The sequence below is a fragment of the Somniosus microcephalus genome, chromosome 25 (genome assembly GCF_052327205.1).
Source record: "Somniosus microcephalus isolate GS21.2 chromosome 25, FLI_Smic_1.0, whole genome shotgun sequence".
NCBI lineage: Eukaryota > Metazoa > Chordata > Chondrichthyes > Squaliformes > Somniosidae > Somniosus > Somniosus microcephalus.
In genome coordinates, this window is record NC_141011.1 from 40,407,252 (window position 1) to 40,425,674 (window position 18,423).

Sequence of the window (18,423 nt, forward strand, 5' to 3'; positions counted from 1 at the left end):
AGCCAAAATTCCACAATCTTTTAGACCACATATTTGATTTGCACTCATATTGCACATATCTCTGGGCTCAAATGTTAAGGGAATTTGCAGGATGTGTCATGGGATGTCACATTTGTGACAAAACATAACTTGGCCTAGAGGGAAAAATCACAGCTGAAATCAATTCGATCCTTAACCCAGCATCCACATAGGTGCATTTTTCCAGCAGGCCTTAATGGATAGTAATAAGAATCTGGAATAGTGGCTGGTTTTGCTCTAACTTATTGCAGATAGGGGCTGGAATGTGAGACTTCACCAGGTTAGAAACTGGTGCATTGAGTCACCAGAAAATACGTAAAAAAATATATTGAAAATAAACTATTTAGGTTGAGCAACCCAAAATCAGTTTTTTTTTAATAGAATTTTTCAAAACGCTAACGATAATATAAATTACTTTTAGCGTTTGCTGCAGCCTCACACGGACATATTTTTGGGCTGGGGATGCAAGTTTGCTTTTGTTAAATAAAACCATCCCGCTTTAACGAGGGGCGCGGAGTTTTTTTGGCGCCGAGTTTGTAACATTTGAGCAGCTGGTGTCAGTCGGAATATAACAAAAAGCTCCGAGCGGAGCGGCGGGAGATTTAAACCAGACTCCAGTGAGTTTCGCTTGCTGACATGGCCGAAGAGAAGAAACTGAAGTTAAAGCGGAAGAGAGTTACCGCCCAACCCAAGAGGGAGTTGAACCCCAACCCTCGGCTCACGGATATCTGCCATCTAATTACACAAACCGGTAATGACCCTCCCAGAGAACAGCCAGCAGCAGAACGGAAGGAGTAAGTGAGCGGAGCTTAGGCCTCGTTTAGCTTCTCATTAAAAGAGGCTGTGTTAAAGGGCCCATTGTCTCTACAGTGAGGGAAGGACAAACTGAGTGGTTGCAGGTCTGCAAAAAATACTAATTTTGTGGAGAAAAACACCAGCGCAATTCTGATGGGCTGAATGGCCTGTTTCTGCGCTGTACCTTATTCTAGGATAGCCGTGATTCTGTGGCCCAGTACAGTGCACGAGGGCTGTTTTGCACCACTTGGTTTTTGTGTTCCTATCTTTCAAAAAAATCCGGATTAAACATAAGCTTGCAATTCAGGTTGCGCAATCAAGCCCACATCCACGTACATGAGATAAAAGGGAAATCTGTGTGTAAAGGGAGTTTTACTCTGCATTTAACTTGTGTTTTGCCTAACTCTATGATGGTATTAAGTGCTTGAAATGGAATTTGTTCCTTACCCAGTACTGACAACTTTCATTTTAATAGGCATCATTTAGAAATGTTTTGGCTTAAGTGCAACAGCATATTGGTACCAATCCATTCAGTAAGGTTATCCTCTCCACTGTCATCCAACTGGGTGGGACTGCACTCGCCTGGTTCCATTCTCATCTATCTAAGCGTAACCAGAGAATCACCTGCAACGGCTTCTCTTCCCGCTTTGTTACCTCTGGTGAACCCCAAGGATCTATCCTTGGCCCCCTCCTATTTCTCATCTACATGTTGCCCCCTTGGTGACATCATGCAAAAACACAGCGTCAGTTTTCACATGTACGTTGACGACACCCAGCTCTACCTCACTACCTCTTCTCGCGACCCCTCTATGGTGTCTAAATTGTCAGACTGCTTGTCCGACATCCAGTACTGGATGAAATTTTTTTTTCTCCAATTAAATATTGGGAAGACCGAAGCCATTTTTTACGGTTCCCGCCACAAACTCTGTTCCCTAGCCACTGACTCCATCCCTCTCCCTAACATCTGTCTGAGGCTGAACCACACTGTTCACAAACTTGGTGTTATATTTGACCCTGAAATGAGCTTCCGACTACCTATTCGCAGCACAACAAAAACCGCCTACTTCTACCTCCGTAACATCACCTGTCTCTGCCCTTGCCTCAGCTCAGCCGCTGCTGAAACCCTCATCCATGCCTTTGTTACCTCTAGACTTGTCTATTCCAACGCACTCCTGGCTGGCCTCCCACATTCCACCCTTTGTAAACTTGAGGTCATCCAAAACTTGGCTGCCCATGTCCTAACTCGCACCAAGTCCTGTTCACCCATCACCCCTGTGCTCGCTGACCTACATTGGCTCCCAGTTAAGCAGCGCCTCGATTTCAAAATTCTCATCCTTGTTTTCAAATCCCTCCATGGCCTCGCCCCTCTCTATCTCTGTAATCTCCTTCAGCCCCACAATCCCCTGAGATATCTGCGCTCCTCTAATTCTGCCCTCTTGAGCATCCCTGATTATAATCGCTCAACCTTTGGTGGCTGTGCCTTCTGTTGCCTGGGCCCTAAGCTCTGGAATTCCCTGCCTAAACCTGTCCGCCTCGCTACCTCTCTTTCCTCCTTTTAAGATGCTCCTTAAAACCTACCTCTTTGACCAAGCTTTTGGTCACCTGCCCCAATTTATCCTTATGTGGATCGGTGTCAAATTTTGTCTTAAAATAATCCTGTGCAGCCTTGGAACGTTTTACTACATTAAAGGCGCGATATAAATACAAGTTGTCGTCGTTGTTTCAAACCCCAAAGCACTTCACATACAATGAAGTACAGTGACTTGGGTAAGGAAATGCAGCAGCCATTTTGCACACAGCAAGATCCCACAAACAGCAGTGAGATGAATGACCAATCAATCTGTTTCTTGCTAGGAAACTGGGAGAATTCACTGCTCTTCTTCAAACAATGCCCTGGATCTATAACCTCCATCTGAACAACCAGGATAGACAGAGGGGGTTTGTTTTAACGTCTCATCTGAAGGACAATCCCTCAATGCTGCACTGGAGTGCTAACCTTGGTTATGTTTTCAAAGAAAGAACTTGCATTTATATAGCACCTTTCACATCCTCGGGACACCCAAAATTCTTTACAACCAATAGATTACAAGTCCTAGAGTGGAGGTTGAACCCAGAATCTTCCGATTCAGAAAGTGGGAGTGCTACTAACTGAACCAAGCTAGCGCTGTCTAGCAAGGAGCTCAGTTATTCTCTGGAAGGTTCCAAATTTGATTTCCAGTATGTGCTGAATTATCTGGGACAGTGAGAGGGCGGTTACAATTTGCCGCAGCTCCCCTGCATAATGGGAAGAAAGATCAGACAGGTTCCTGCCCATGATCACAATCCAGTAACTTCCTACTAGGATGCTAGCTGAGAACGGGATCAAACTCGACTGATGTTCTATGCAGCTGGATACCCTGTCAAAGCTCACTCATGAATAATGGCCACTTGGACAAGATAGCAGTGGGTGACTGCCCTGCGGACAAGTACCCCAGTGAGCAAGATAACACTTTCTGCAGAGGGGGAGAAAATTGGAGATTTAAACAAAAAAGACACTAATAAGCCAAGTAACACAGTTACAATTAACACTAAAGTCCTTGTAATTACAGACTGCCAATTGCTGTTTCCACCTGGCTTGATGACGATGACTTGAATGAGACTGACCACATTTGGGCTCTTTTGATAAAATCTGTGTTTCCGGACATGAAAGTGTCAGATTGGAAAACTGCATCAGTGCCAGACCTGCCACTGAGCCCTGAAAAGGTACTGTATACCACCCTCTGAGGAATTGGCACCTAGTTCCATTACTTAATTTCCGTAGGCCTCTGATCTTTGATGCTTACCCCTGGCGTCCCAATGTCACACTCTTATTTGGCCTCGCCAACTTGCTCCTTGACATCTGTCAGAGCCACCTGTAACTGGCTATAAGACAGTGCACTTCAGTCTGCATTTCATCACAAAACTGTTTCGGGAAGGAATAGCAAAAAAGAATTCCATGCACGACCGTGGGTGTTTTTTAATTCATGGGTCAATGTTTTGGTTCCTGTTCTTTCAACAGTGGTAGGGGAATGTCCGTACAGCTCAAGAGTTCGGTCGCTATGGTTGGGTGTGAACCCATGTCCCAGGACTGTGTGTTACCTCATTGCACGGCCAGTTAACAGATATTAAAACTGTAAATTCACTCTGTGCTTGAATACTGAACCATACAGACCAGAAAGGCCCAAGCTCAATTCCCAGGTTTGTGCTAATCTAGTTGATCTCAGCCAGGACAGCAGTTGTGGTTCTACAATTGGTCTCCGCACCCTATGCTTGGAAGGTGAAAATTTAAAGGTTCTCGCTCCTCATTGCAATTCAATGATCACTGCTGGAAAATGGAAGTTCGGACAGGTTGGCCACTTGTGGAATGATTCTCCTGCAAGAGATCAAGGCCTAACAATTTGGTTGCTTTGCGCCTCCCATTAGTGCCCTAAGAGGGCACTAACGGGGCGCAAAATAACTAGCGCCTGGGCGCGGTGCCGCCAACACCTACCGCGGAATTCAGCAGGAGGTTAGCGGCGGCAGCCATCGCTGTGCGCAGTGCCCCGCCCGCGATCTTCGGTAGCGCCCACTGACTTACCGCCAGACGCTATGTCCGACGGGGTCGGGGGGCCTCCCTGTGGCCAGGTGGCGCAAATTAAAGGGGAGGTGCCGCGCGGCCATTTTTGTTGCTGGCCGCCTGCCAGCACCTGCCCCCTCTGCCGTCCCCGGTCTCCTTTGCAGCCCCCCGGCGGGGTGTCGGATGCGCTCCGTGAGTCCGGCACTTCTCTTGAGTGCCGGGCTCTTTTGCCGGTACTTAGATCCCTGGTGGCCCAGCCGGACCCCGGGTCGCGCTGCGCTAGACCCCTCCCCTTTAATAAGGGGAGGAAAGCCTGCAATACTGCAGCACGACATGCCGCAGAGCGTGGCGCTGCGGCACGTAGCACTGCGATATTCACTTGCAGCGCCCCAAGAGGGAGGCAGGGGGCGCCCCGCCCCTCTCTTGGGGCGCTACCGGTGAATTTTGGTTGTGGGGGTGCTAATTTTTTCGGGGCACTGGCGAAGTTAGCGCCTCAATGGGGGCGTGGCCCAATTTTTCCCCCCAAAGATCTTTAGGAGAAAAGGGGGAAAAAATTGATTGATCACTACTGCTGTCTAAAACATGGACTTTGGTGTTTGGAAGGTGGATGTCATACACTGTCTTTTTCAGAGCAAAGCAAGAGCTTAATTTTTCCATTTTTTCCCCCCCCAACTTCCTTCCTTTCCTGAAGGTTAAGGGTGGGAATCCTGGCTGAATTTTTCCCCATTAACCTAGGGTGCTGAGGTCAAAAGTAGCACTCCTACTGACATCAGCCCACTCAGCTCAAACCAGAGCTTGAACCTGGAACCTTCCTGGTCTGTGTGGCTCAGTTACTCACTGAATAAATTTGCTGAGACATCAGGGGAGCTTGAGTTTAAATTTTTCTAGAACAAACAAGAGTCTAACAAAAAAATGGCCAAGCAGTATCTGTTATGCTTTCTGGTGTTTAGAGAGGTTTTTTTGTGCGCGGTTTCTTTAGTACTATTTACTTATTGGGCTGCTCTGCAAAAATCAACAAAACTTATTTTCTTGGCTGCAGTTTAACCCCAGCTTCCTGCTGGGGCTCAGTCCCAGGACAGATCTGAAGACGAATACTTAGCACTATCCCGATGAACTGCCTCATAATTTTAGCAGAGAGAATTAACAAAAATTATCAGTTTGAAAAGCATAACCAATTTCACCTTCAAACTGCTGCTTTGATTAATTTATTAAGACTGTTCATTTTGGGGGTTGGGTTGGGTTGGGTTGGGTGGGCGTGAGAGAATGCAGTCAGTCATCCAGTCAGTTTAACTGACTGGACTCTGTTTGATTCTAGTTGCCAGCATATCTAAGAATAATGATCCAGCTGTTACTGACTTACATAGAAGTACAAAATGGAAACAGGCCGTTCGGGTCAACCAGTCCGTGTTGGTTTTATCCTCCACATGAGCATTAATCCTAATTACATGTGCTCACCCTATTTCCTTATCTGTTTATCCCCTTTTCCGTCAACCGCCCATCTAACCTATTCTTAAATGTTTATGTGGTCTCTGCTTCAGTCACTAACTCCGGTAGTGCATTTCACAGGTTCAACCCTTTGTGTAAAAAAAAAAAAAAAAAAAAAAAATTCTCCTGCTCTCTGTCCTAAATCTCTTACTTTTAATCTTGCACTAATGCCTCCTCATTCTAGACCCCTTGAAGCAGTCTATTTCTATCTACTAGAAAGATAGGAGCAGGAGTAGGCCATTCGGCCCCTCGAGCCTGCTCTGCCATTCAATGTGATCATGGCCGATCATCCAAATTCAGTACCCGGTCCCTGCGTTCTCCCCATATCCCTTGATCCCTTTAGCCTTAAGAAATATATCTAACTCCTTCTTGAATATATTTAATGAATTGGCCTCCACTGCCTTCTGTGGTAGAGAATTCCACAGGTTCGCCACTCTCTGGGTGAAGAAATTCCTCCTGATCTCTGTCCTAAATGGCTTACCCCTTATCCTTAGACTGTGACCCCTGGTTCTGGACTCCCCGGCCATCGGGAACATCCTTCCTGCTGTCCCATGCTTCCATAATTTTAAATACCTCCAACAAATCATCTCCTAATCTTCTCTGCTCCAATGTAAACAGTCCCAGTGTTTCAAGCCGCTTTTCATTTTTGTATTTCCTTATATTAGGCAGCATCCTAGTGAATCTGCACTGTACCCTCTATATTGCCTCAACATCCTTCCTATAGCATGGAGCCCAAAACTGCACACTGTTCCAACTGTGTGGTCTTAAGGTTTTATATAGAGTCACCATTACATTTCAACTTAAATTCTATAGCTCTTTCAATAAAACCCAGTATTCTATGAGCTATTTTATGGCCTTATCCACTTAAGAAGCCGCTTTTAATGTCTTGTGAACCTGAAGCCACTAATGCATCTGCTCTTCCACATCACCCAACCATCCCCCATTCAAAGCATAATTATTACTTTTAATTTTTTTTAACCAAAAATACATTGAAATCCATCTGCCATTTTTTGCCTGTATTGATATCACCTTCCAGCTTTGATCCTCAGAATTATTTACTACATCTCCTACTTGAGTATTGTATGCAAATTTGGACACCACTCCCTCTAGTCCTACATCCAAATCATTGATGTACACAGTGAACAGAAGCGGTCGTCAAACAGAAATGGCCGAAGGGGTGATCATGAATATGGGCGAGAGAGGTTAAGGGAGGTTAGGAGGACTGTGAAATCGGAGAAAGGGCAAGCTAAATTTAGATGGGTTGAAATCACCGAGGATGAGGAGACAGTGCAGAGGCCAAGGGAGAAAGGATATTTTGGGGAGATACTCAGGATGGAGCTATATGGTAGAGAGGCAGTAGAGAACGAGGATTTTACAAGATGAGGTGCTCAAAGGAGACAGTATCAAGAGTAGAGGAAGAGCCCAAGGTGCGATTTGGTGATAAGGGCCACATCGCCACTGAGGTAATTTGGGCAAGACAGTTGGTGGAAAGTATAGCCAAGGGTGGCGGCTTCATTAAGGGATGAGATATTGCCACCCATATGCCAAGTTTCAGTTAAAGCCATGTTGTCAATGCAAGCGTCCACAGTAAGATCATGGCTGGAAGGGCCTTGTTCGCAAGTGAACAGACATTCTGGAGGGAGATGTGGAGAGGGGTGATGATTTGTTGATCTGTTGGCAGAGTCCAAGAGTGCAATGAGCAGGACGGATAGGAGGATTTATTTTGACAGTGGTGTCCTGGGTGGGAAAATATAGTGTGCAAGATAAAAGCCCTCACAGGAGAGGTTCAGTAAGAACAACATACAGAAGCCCAAGAGGATGCACTTGAGGATGGTACAAAAGACATAGAATTGTTTTTATTTACTCTGTCCCATTCCTTCATAATTTTAAACACCTATCAAATCACCCCATAATCCCTGCTGTTCTAATGAAAACAGCCCCAATTTTTCATGTATCTCTGTATTTGTATTGGTTCACACCAGGCAGCCGCCTAGTGAATCTGTGCTGAACCCCTCTATTGTCTGAACATCTTTCCTATAGTGTGAAGTCCAAAACTGCACACACTGCTCCAACTGTGATATTACTAGGGTTTTAAATAGATTCACCATTACATCTTGACTTTTATATTTCATATTTTACACAAACTGCTATTATATAATAATACAAAGGACTGTTATCTTTCTAACAGTGTGCTATGATATAATATAGGCAGGTGTTATGTGTGGAATGTGTTCTATATGTAAAAGAGTGCTACATGACTCACATCTCTATTACACATGGTCTATTATATAATATCCACTGGAGTATTACAGCTCTTGCATGTGTTGTAAAGTGTATGTGTATACCTCTATCACCGGTATATTTCCGTAACATGGAGTGTATTATATATATAATATATACAGGAGTACTAAGCCTGTGTAACACAGTAAGATTTAACTGATTGGAAAATCCAGGCCAGGGTATGTTGGCATGGTGGGACAGGGTAACCAGCAGTGCACTAATATCAAACCCATGTAGCATTTTGTGGACATGAGCAAACTATGAACATTGAGGCCTTTTCTCTGTATATTTTTGTATTTGATAGGTCAGCACATCTGTTAAAACAATATGGGTTGCATTACACATTCGAGGCTGTTTGCTTAGAGAGCAGAAGTTTCTGATGGTCAGGAACTGTACTTGTTTTTTTTAAGCTGGTATTGAGGTTTAAGAGGAGTTGAGTAGTAAAATATTACAGCTCCACGTTCCAACTTGTTTTCTGCTAATTTTTTCTTCTTCTCCCAAAGGTGCTGACTCCTCTGGCGGGTACGTGCACAAGTACTGCCAGCCCTCCACTACCTCGTCCAACTAGCCAGTCTTCATGGGTGAGCATCACAGATAAATCCAGTGTTGCCCAGAATGGCCATTTGGGCGATTTGGTTGGAGGCTGCTGGTACCAATGTAAATACTGCATCATGAACCACCGCATTTGGGAAAGGAGGGAGTAAAGAGATAAATTTGGAGGGGGTATATCTTTGTAGAAGGGACATGAAGGGGGGGAGGGGAAAACATACTTTGTGTTGAGTATTTTTCCAACCACACTAATAATTTCCTTTATTGGGGACCAATGATACCATTTGTTGTATGTGTATTATGCAGACACTGGCTTGTTGGGTAAACCTGAACTGTATTTTACTTTCTTCCATAACAGATCCCCAAAAGTACTGAACCTGTCGCCACAAAGACCACCTCTCCAGGTAAAGAGCTTTTTACGTGGATACCATTTCCACCTACGTGCAAAGCAATAGCTCTAGAAGAAAAGAGCAGATCTCGGTCGTTCTCCAGTCGGGCGGATGATGATGCTGTCAGTAAGGAGGAGGTGATGGATACCACCGAGCCCCAAATGGGCAGATCCCAACTTTTTTTATCAGAGATGGTGCGGAGTGAAGAGGTTTTATCTTCTATAGATGCGGCAAAGTGTCTTGTTTTTGAAAAGGAAAATGACAACAGATGGGCAAAGGTCTATCTGGGAAATGTAAAATCTGAAGATGTTTCTGGAGCGGATCCAACAAGATTCTCTACAGAGTGTGCTGCAAGTAAACACGAGAAATCTTACCCAGTGGATGAGCGACATGGCAGAGGACACATGTCAGCCGATGTTACTCACAGTCCCATCGCATCTCTTCAGAGAAATGAAAGGGAACCAAAGCAATCAGTGCCTGAGTTACAGTCTAATCCGAAGCCCCACAACGGGAAGACAAAGCAGCACAAAATGGCACCAGGAGGGATATTGTGTGCTGAGAAGGCTGATGTTGATATCATTACAGGGGAATGCCAGGACCATTCATTCACTGTGGACAGGCTCTGTGCCGCCAGCAAGATGAGCGCAGAAGGTGCTGTCAATAAAGGGAGGCCTGATGGGCAGGCGGAAGGAGGGATGGACCTAGAGAACTGTCCAATGTGCCTGGTCCGGTTTCCTGCAGGGTAGGTTGATGTGTTGTTTGATATTTTTGACCTTCCTCACTCCCTGACCTTTATCTTGCCCATTCTATAAAAACTTCACTCTGCCCTGGCTTTCAGTTTGTGGCACGGACGGCGAGCAACATTTGTATAACTCCCGAGTGGCTTTCTTTTTAAAGTTATTTTGTTCTTTCAGTTTAAAAAAATCTGTTTATTGGGTGAAGGAAGCTTGAGTAAGAGAGGAAAGATGATCTGAAGACTGCTGTGACCAAATCCTCACTAATTTCAGTTTTTTTTAAATTATACTTTAAACTGTTCTGGGAATTCTTTTTGGATTTTCTTCTGCTGTACTTTGCTTTTTCAGGTCTGTTCCGCATCTCTCAGTTGCTCAGCTGACTTTGTCCCAAGCCTCAGTTAAAGCCATTGTTGTATGAGACGTTAAAAGCTGTGCAAATGTATGGCTGGGCTAACATAGATTTTCCCTCTTGGTCCAATGGGGGCAGTGCTTGGTTTTTGCTTAACAACCTAGCCCTTACCCATGTGGATGAAATCGGCACTTTGCCAGTTGGCGAATTACAGGTGTGGAGCGGCGTCCTACCCACAGTAGCTTGAACAACACACTGGGGTAGAAATTGCATTTCGTTGCGCTCGTTTTACGGGTGTGAAATGGACATAACAAGACCCAATTTCGGGGTCCAATGCCTTGTGCCCAAGAACACCTGAAAAACGTCTGACCTGAAATTTGGTCATTTTTCAGGGCTCTGGGGTGGCCGCCTAAAACGGGTGTTCGACCCCTTGCATATGCTGACGAGGGGCCTACTATCTGTTTAACAACTCCTCTGCCAAATTGTGCTGGCCTGAGTGGAGCTGGCATCTGGTATTCCTGTTGTGGATAGGGTCTAGTCAGTGAAAAGTTAAGTTTAATAAAAAAAAATTTTTTGTTTAAACTGATGGGGAGCCAGGAGGATCTGAAATGTTCCACAGGACTCCTGCCGGCCGCGATTGACTATCTCCTGTTCTCCTTCCTCCCTCCTCTTTTCCCCCCCCCGCCACCCCCGGACTTACCCGAGGGCTGTTGCCAGCGAGACAGGTGGCCCGATATTGAGTGTTTGTGTTGGATAAGCTGGCTGCAGAGGCACCGCGATTATGTAGATGAGACCCGAGGACCAATTTGTTGTGATCCTGGGGCCTCCGTCTTCAGGCTCGGGGATTGTTCCCTGTGACCATTTGGCACTTCAAAACTGGCCTAAGGTCATTTCTAGACTACTACGTCACCAGCTCAGCAATGTCCAACTTTTATCTGCATTAACCTCTAAGTTGTTTTAAAAGACTGTTTATGGTTTCCCCAAAGTATGAGTGGGTAAATGCACTCCCTCGAGTAGCTGACCCATGCAGACTAGAAAGATCCCAGGATCGATTCCCAGTCAGTCCTGAGGGAACTGTTCTAAAGCAGTGTGATAGTGCTACAGCGTTCCCAGGAGGCGGACAGGGGGATTACCCAGGATTCCTGCTACTATCCACTATTCTGCAACCCCTGCCTGTGACTTCACGTGAGGACAGTGGTGCTTCCTGCAGTCACTCACTGCCCAGACTCGCATATTAAGAATAGCCACCTGGGTGAAACACTGGATGGCATATAGGCATCCATGAACAGCCCAGCATGCGTCAGCACCTTCAGGAGGAAAGGGGAGGAGGGTGAGGGCAGAAGGTGTTACACCACTGCTCCTTCACAGTGTGACCATCGGAACTCTGTGTTTACACAGACTGGCAGTCACGGACCAAATATTTAAACCTTGGTTTTACAAAAACATGAAGTCGTTAATTTAAAAAAAGAGACAATTATTCAGTGACTCTTACTGAAAAAACATTTTTCACATTAGTAATGATGGAATCGTGAATGGCTTTAAAGGAAAATAAGGAGATGAAGACAGTGAAGCGATTGAGAAAGCTCTTTTTAAAAAATGTCAATTTTAAAGAGATTTTAATCAGGGTAGCGCAGTGAGCTTATTGTTATTGGTACTCTGGGTAGGGGTAAGTTAGTACTGTATAGATATTTTTCCTTAACTGGCTTCCGTGTTGCTTATTCAGTGACATGGTAGATCTTCGCTGCAGTTAAGTAGGTATTAGCACCATACGAAATTAGGAGCACGACCGAGATTAACTCCTTTGAAGGTCTTTTGAGTGACTGGCTGTAAAAGAAATCCTTTAAACTTTTAAGTCTTTCAATTGAAAGCTTGGAAACATTCACTTTCCCCATACTCTCTCTTTTCCCTCCCTCCAAAAACGCCCCCCGAAAGCTTGGGGTGCCTTGATTCCACAGTGCTGTAGGTTTCATACTCAGCGGAAATTCCAGTTATTACTTTGAATTTCATGGAAGGATTTTTTTTTTTTTTTAAATCGGAAGAAATCGATTTGTGAAGTAAAGAAATGTTTTCAAGGTTGGTCAGGGAACATTTTAAGGTTGAAAAGTAGTCTGGTTTCCAGCTGTAGACAAAATAGGAAGTTGATAGGCTAAACAGAAGTATATCTATCTAGGTTAGACCTTCTGTCAGCCTCAGATAGTCAATGTGCGTGTGAGGGAGCCGGCGGGGGGGGAGGTCCTTGAGCAATCTGCAGGAGGGCAAAAGCTGACAGAAATCCCATCTTCACCGCTTTTAATGACAGAATCAGAGGAGCAGGAGCTAATCCCTGTCTGGGAAATAAAGTCTGAGCCCTCGATTAGTTGTGACGGGCTCTGTCAAGGCCTTGGATTTAATCGATCCCCAAAGACTGAGGGATTTAAGTCACCAAATTCATTTTAGATCGGAGACACGTAAATTCTTTTAGTGCGGCTGTAAAATGTTGAAATATTCAAGATTATTGGATGACTATACGAGACCTCTCCTGACCCCAATAGTTACAGAAAGACAGTGATGAGATAACGGGGCCCAGTGGAAGTTTTCAGATCAGCCTCCACGTACTGCTGATTCAGGGCTTGGTGCATTTTTTTGGGCTCGATGTTCTTCAATTACAACTTGCAATTTATATAGCTAGCACCTTTAATGTAGTAAAACGTCCTAAGGTGCTTCACAGTGCCACATAAGGAGATATTAGGACAGGTAACAAAAAGCAGTGCGGTTTAGGGAGGGAATTACAGCGCTTGGGGCCTAGACAGCTGAAGGCACGGCCGCCAATGGTGGAGTGAAGGAAATCGGTGATGTGCATGAGGCCAGAGATCTTGGAGGGTTGTAGGGCTGGAGGAGGTTACAGAGATAGGGAGGGTGGGGGGGGATTTGAAAACAAGGATGATGAATTTTAAAATCGAGGTGTTGCCGGACCGGAAACCAATGTAGATCAGTGAGCACGGGAGTGATGGGTGAACGGGACTTGGTGTGAATTTCTTCCACTAATTTTTCTTTACAGTTTTGTTGTGGTCATGATCAAAGTTTACAAAAAAAGGAATGACAAGAAAATGGATCTGCTGGTGCCACAGTGGCACTGGTGGAACTGGCAGACACTGGACTTCATCGCCAGTCATTTTAGCAACCAGAGTTACTGCTTGGAATTATTTCCTACAGGTCAGGTGTATCTGTTTTGTGTGTTTAAAAGAGATAGACAGGGGGGCGGGCATAATCTGAAGGTAGGTTTTACACAAATCAAACTAAATCCTCTTCTCTTAATGCAGAATAACAAACTAAATACAGGGAGTGAAATCCTGAAAGCAAGCAATCTCCCTTCATATTCTATTCAAAATGCAGCACAGCAGCCGGCCTCAGATTCAGAAGAATTTGACAGGAGTGAAGCCTGGACACAAAGTTAAGATAATTTGCAAAAAATCCAGGGAGGAGAATTTTTTTTCATGCCGTGATTTCTTGCGATCTGGAATGCACTATCTGAAAGGGTGGTGGAAGCAGATTCAGTATAAATTTCAAAAGTGAGTTGGATAAATACTTGAAAAGGAGAAAATTGCAGGACTATGGGGAAAGAACAGGAGCCTGGGACTAATTGGATGGCTCTTTCAGAGAGCCAGCACAGACGCAATGGGCCGAAGGGCTTCTTTCTGTGCTGTATCATTCTATGATTCTCCCTAGAGGTGTCACTCACAATCTCTCCCCAACAGCCTGTTAATTCACATTATTTACACCCTTTCTTAACCAATAGAGAGTTGGCTATTACAGTGTTAGGAGGGTGTAACGCATTCATGGGGTTCCAGTGTTATCTGCAGAGAAAGCTCCATGGATTTTACATGATCTCCAGAACCCCAAGACTTATGCACTTGCAGACATGCTTTGGGCTCCAAGTGTCACACTCTCGCATGTACACGGTAAAGTGGATGGAAAAGTGCTTTTATTTTTGTAATCTGTACAAGAGTTTATCCTCCACCTGCCCTTAATGTTCTCGCATGGTATTTGATGAGGGGAATGGTATGAATTGCATCATAGGACAAGGAAATGGAGATTAAATACTTGTTAGAAGTGCATTTCTGTTTTGTACTTGAAGTAGCCGTACAGGTAATTGTACTTTTGATAGTGTAAAACGGCTGATATCAGATCAGCCCCCCTGTTAAATGTGACTCCAGTCCCACACCAACGTGGTTGACTCTTAACTGCCCTTGCAACCTCAAGGCAACTAGGGGTGGGTAAGAAATGCTGGCCTTGCCTGTGACGTCCATATCCCAAGAATAAATTTTAAAAAAACACCCCACCCTATTTTTGTTTCCAAATATTGTCCGTTTTACAATATCGCCAAAAGTTAAAATTACTCAAAGCATTAGGATAGGTTGTAGCCAACTGCGTGATGCGATAAGCATCTCAACTCATGAGGAAAGCTGTATTTGACTCGAGAGATTTCTGATCAGCCTTGCTGGTGGAGATCTTTTCACTCCGCTGGTAGGAGTGGGGAACCTTGTAACGTTATGTCTGTCACATAATGGTGCAGTTAATTGGTGCTTGTATCACAAAGAGTTTAACATGGGTTATCCCACTCGCGATACTTAGCTTGAACAGCAGAGCACACAGGCCCTGAGCTAAGCCAAAGGACACGTATTTGGGGGAAAAAAATAGCTCAAAGGAAACTATATACATTCTATGTCTGGGAGCGAGTTTATGGACTGTAACAATTGGGGTTGAGGTCAGTGCTCACTAATAATTCCTGGGTTTATTGGGATTAAAACGCTTTGTGCCCTGGTTATGTACTTTTCTCTCTTGGTTTTCTGCAAACATCGTCACCATAGTGAGTGATTGAATGGTTACAGTGACATTTTGTTTTCACCCAAATTACACACTCTTCTACCTTAAAGGGGTGCTCTGCATGAAAATGTGTGTGGCAAACTTTTTTGTTTATTCATAAACGTACGACTCAATAATATACATCATGTCAACACATGGTGGAATGTTTCTGGTCAGTGGCATCATTGCATGACTCTCTTCCCTCCCCTGAACAGAGAATGATTTGGCAAAGATCTTTTTCGTAAACACATCTCTTTGAAGGACCCACATGCACTAATTTGACTTTGGTGCTGATAGGAAAGGAATATGTGCTTGAGTAGCCTGCAGATACTCACCATTTAGGCCGATTTCAGTGAGGTACCAGAGAGTAGCTAGAGCCCAAGGAATGGGCACCCAGAGTCCGCACCTTCAAGAGAGGATCAGAGACAATTGGGGTGATTAAAAAAAAAAACTTCCTCCCTTCATGGCTCATTTGTGAACGCAGTGTTCAACTCAACTGTACCCCTTGAGCTAGTGAGGAGTAAGTCAGTGAGAAGTTCCACTCTGGGACAAAGAATGATGTCCCACGAGAACAACTGGGGAAATAGCGACAACAACACGGTTAGGTTCAAATGAAAATAGCAAAGGATAGTAAAGAGCTATAGATAAGGGCGCTGGACTGGTGGAAGGTAAATTTCAGTGAGATAAGAAAGGATCTGGCCTAAATTAACTGTACAAAAACGTTAGCAAACAAGATGATGAATCGGCAATATATAATCTTCAAATCTGTTGCAGACAGAGTACAAAATATTCCAATAAGGCAAAAGGGGGGTGGGAGCATCTAAGGATAGAGTTCTGAGATTAATCAAGTGATAAAAGCTAAACTAAAACTTAAAATGGAGGCATATAATAGGCCAACAGTATGAAAGATAATCATGAGGAATAGAGGAAGAGTATTGGGGATGTAATAGGGTGACTAGAAGGGCTAAAATGGAATATGAAAAAACACTAACAGAATATAAAAGGAATTAGTGAAGCATATACTTTTTAAAAAATTATTTTACTTGAGGGTTTCAGCAACAGATGGGCTGAGGCAGGGGTGGAGGGGGCAATGTTACAGAGGTGGAAGTAGGCAGTCTTGATGATGGAGTATATTGGGTCGGAAGCTCAGCTCAGGGTCGAATAGGGCGCCGAGATTGCAAACAGTCTGGTTAAGCCTGAAACAGTGGCTGGGGAGAGGGATGGAATCATTGGCAAGGATTTCTGGCGGGGCCTAAGACAACGGCTTCAGTGCTTAACCGGAGAGTCTTATCCACGGGAGATTCAGGCCTGGAATTGTGTCAGGAGAACTGGGGTAGTGATGGGTTGGGGTTAGGATGGCGTTTGGGGGTGGGGGGAGCGCAGCAAAGTTCCCAAGAAAAAAGGGATACAGAAGTAATGGGCTCAGGTCTGAAGTGGCAACTGAAATATGCATGCAAATGGACAAAGAGGATTTGTTATACATAGGCACAACAGCGATTAGAAGAGACATGTCTGGGTCATAGAAACATAGGAGCAGGAGTAGGCCATTCGGCCCCTTGAGCCTGTTCCGCCATTTAATGCGATCATGGCTGATCATCCAAATTCAGTTCCCTGTCCCTGCTTTCTCCCCATATCCCTTGATCCCTTTAGCCTTAAGAAATATATCTAACTCCTTCTTGAATATATTTAATGAATTGGCCTCAACTGCCTTCTGTGGTAGAGAATTCCACAGGTTCACCGCTCTCTGGGTGAATTCCTCATCATCTCAGCCCTAAATGGCTTACCCCTTATCCTTAGACTGTGACCCCTGGTTCTGGACTCCCCCGCCATCGGGAACATCCTTCCTGCATCTAGCCTGTCTAGTCCTGTTAGAATTTTATAAGTTTCAATGAGAGCCCCTCTCACTCTTCTAAACTCTAGTGAATATAAGCCTAATTGACCCAATCTCTCTTCATACGTCATTCCTGCCATCCCAGGGATCAGTATGGTGAATCTTCGCTGCACTCCCTCCATGACAAGAACATCCTTCCTCAGATAAGGCGACCAAAACTGCACACAATACTCAAGGTGTGGTCTCACCAAGGCCCTGTACAACTGCAGCAAGACATCCTTGTTCCTGTACTCGAATCCTCTCGCTATGAAGGCCAACATACCATTTGCCTTCTTAACCGCCTGCTGCACCTGCATGCTTACCTTCAGTGACTGGTGCACAAGAACACCCAGGTCTTGTTGCACTTCCCCTTCTCCCAATCTATTGCCATTCAGATAATAATCTGTCTTCCTGTTTTTGCCACCAAAGTGGATAACCTTGCATTTATCCACATTATACTGCATCTGCCATGCATCTGCCCAATCACCCAACCTGTCCAAATCATACTGGAGTTTCTCTGCATCCTCCTCACAGCACACACGCCCACCCAGCTTTGTGTCGTCATAACAGAGGGCCTCAAACCAGGTGCCTGATATAGAATAGGGTACTTTGTACTCAACCAGGGAAGAGGCTATTTCAGATCCTGGCCTAGAAATTCAGTCGCGTTTGCGCCCACTTATTGGCTATAGAGTGGTTTGCGCCGGAAGTTTTTTAGCGCCCGAAATTCAGTTGGTCCCTAACATCGGCGTTAGCCGGTAGTGCTGCGCCGGCACCGATGACGTCATCGGTGTGCGCAGCGCCCCGGTTCCAATGCTATTCCATGCCGATGGCCAAATTCAGTTGCGGCCGCCTCGCCCGTAGCGGCCGCAAACAGCGTTTGAAAAACGGTGCCTTGCAGCTCCGAGAGGCCGGCGCATAAAGGTGGAGGGGCGGCCGGCTGCTTTCCCGGCGGCCGCCTGGCCGCACCTCCCTCCCCGGACTCCTGCACCACCCCCCCGTGGCATTGGTGTCTGACTCCCGCGAGCCCGGCACTTCTCCGTGGTGCCGGGCTCATTTGCCGGGGGAATCCAGCGGCGATCTCACGGCTGCAGGCAGCTCCTCCTTAAGAGAAGGAGGAGGCCTGCAGTACCCCAGCCTGCCGCACCGCATCGGGTGCCGCAGCGGCAGCTGGACGCCTGAAACTGACTTTCATCGCCCCAAACGAGGCGGCCAAACCCTGCAATAGCGCCCGCCTCCGTCTTGGGGCGGCGCAACTGAATTTCAGGCGGGCGCTACGGGAATCCGGGCGAGCGCAAAATTTCGGGCACTAAAGACCTGGCGCGGCGATACCGAATTTTTAGCCCCTTGTCTTGTGTAATGAGACAGGGTTAATTAGTAATCTCATAGTAAGGGGTTCTCTGGGGAAGAGTGATCATAATAATATGATAGAATTTCACATCGAGTTCGAGAGTGACATACTTAAATCCTAAACTGGAGTATTAAACTTGAATAAAGCCAATTACATAGGTATGAGGGGTGAGTTGGCTAAGGTAGATTGG

At 45.4% G+C, this 18,423-nt stretch overlaps 1 protein-coding gene across 1 annotated transcript in view; it reads left to right on the forward strand.

Moving 5' to 3' along the window:
- The first annotated feature begins 282 nt into the window (after positions 1–282).
- The window catches only part of LOC147100726 (uncharacterized), a 33,057-nt gene continuing 14,916 nt past the window's right edge, over positions 283–18,423 (forward strand). The window contains exons 1-4 of the mRNA XM_085967268.1: positions 283–812; positions 3,402–3,555; positions 8,656–8,733; positions 9,060–9,832. Of these exons, the coding sequence (XP_085823394.1) occupies positions 655–812; positions 3,402–3,555; positions 8,656–8,733; positions 9,060–9,832 (1,163 nt within the window). The 5' untranslated portion in view covers positions 283–654. The remainder of the gene's footprint in view (positions 813–3,401; positions 3,556–8,655; positions 8,734–9,059; positions 9,833–18,423) is intronic.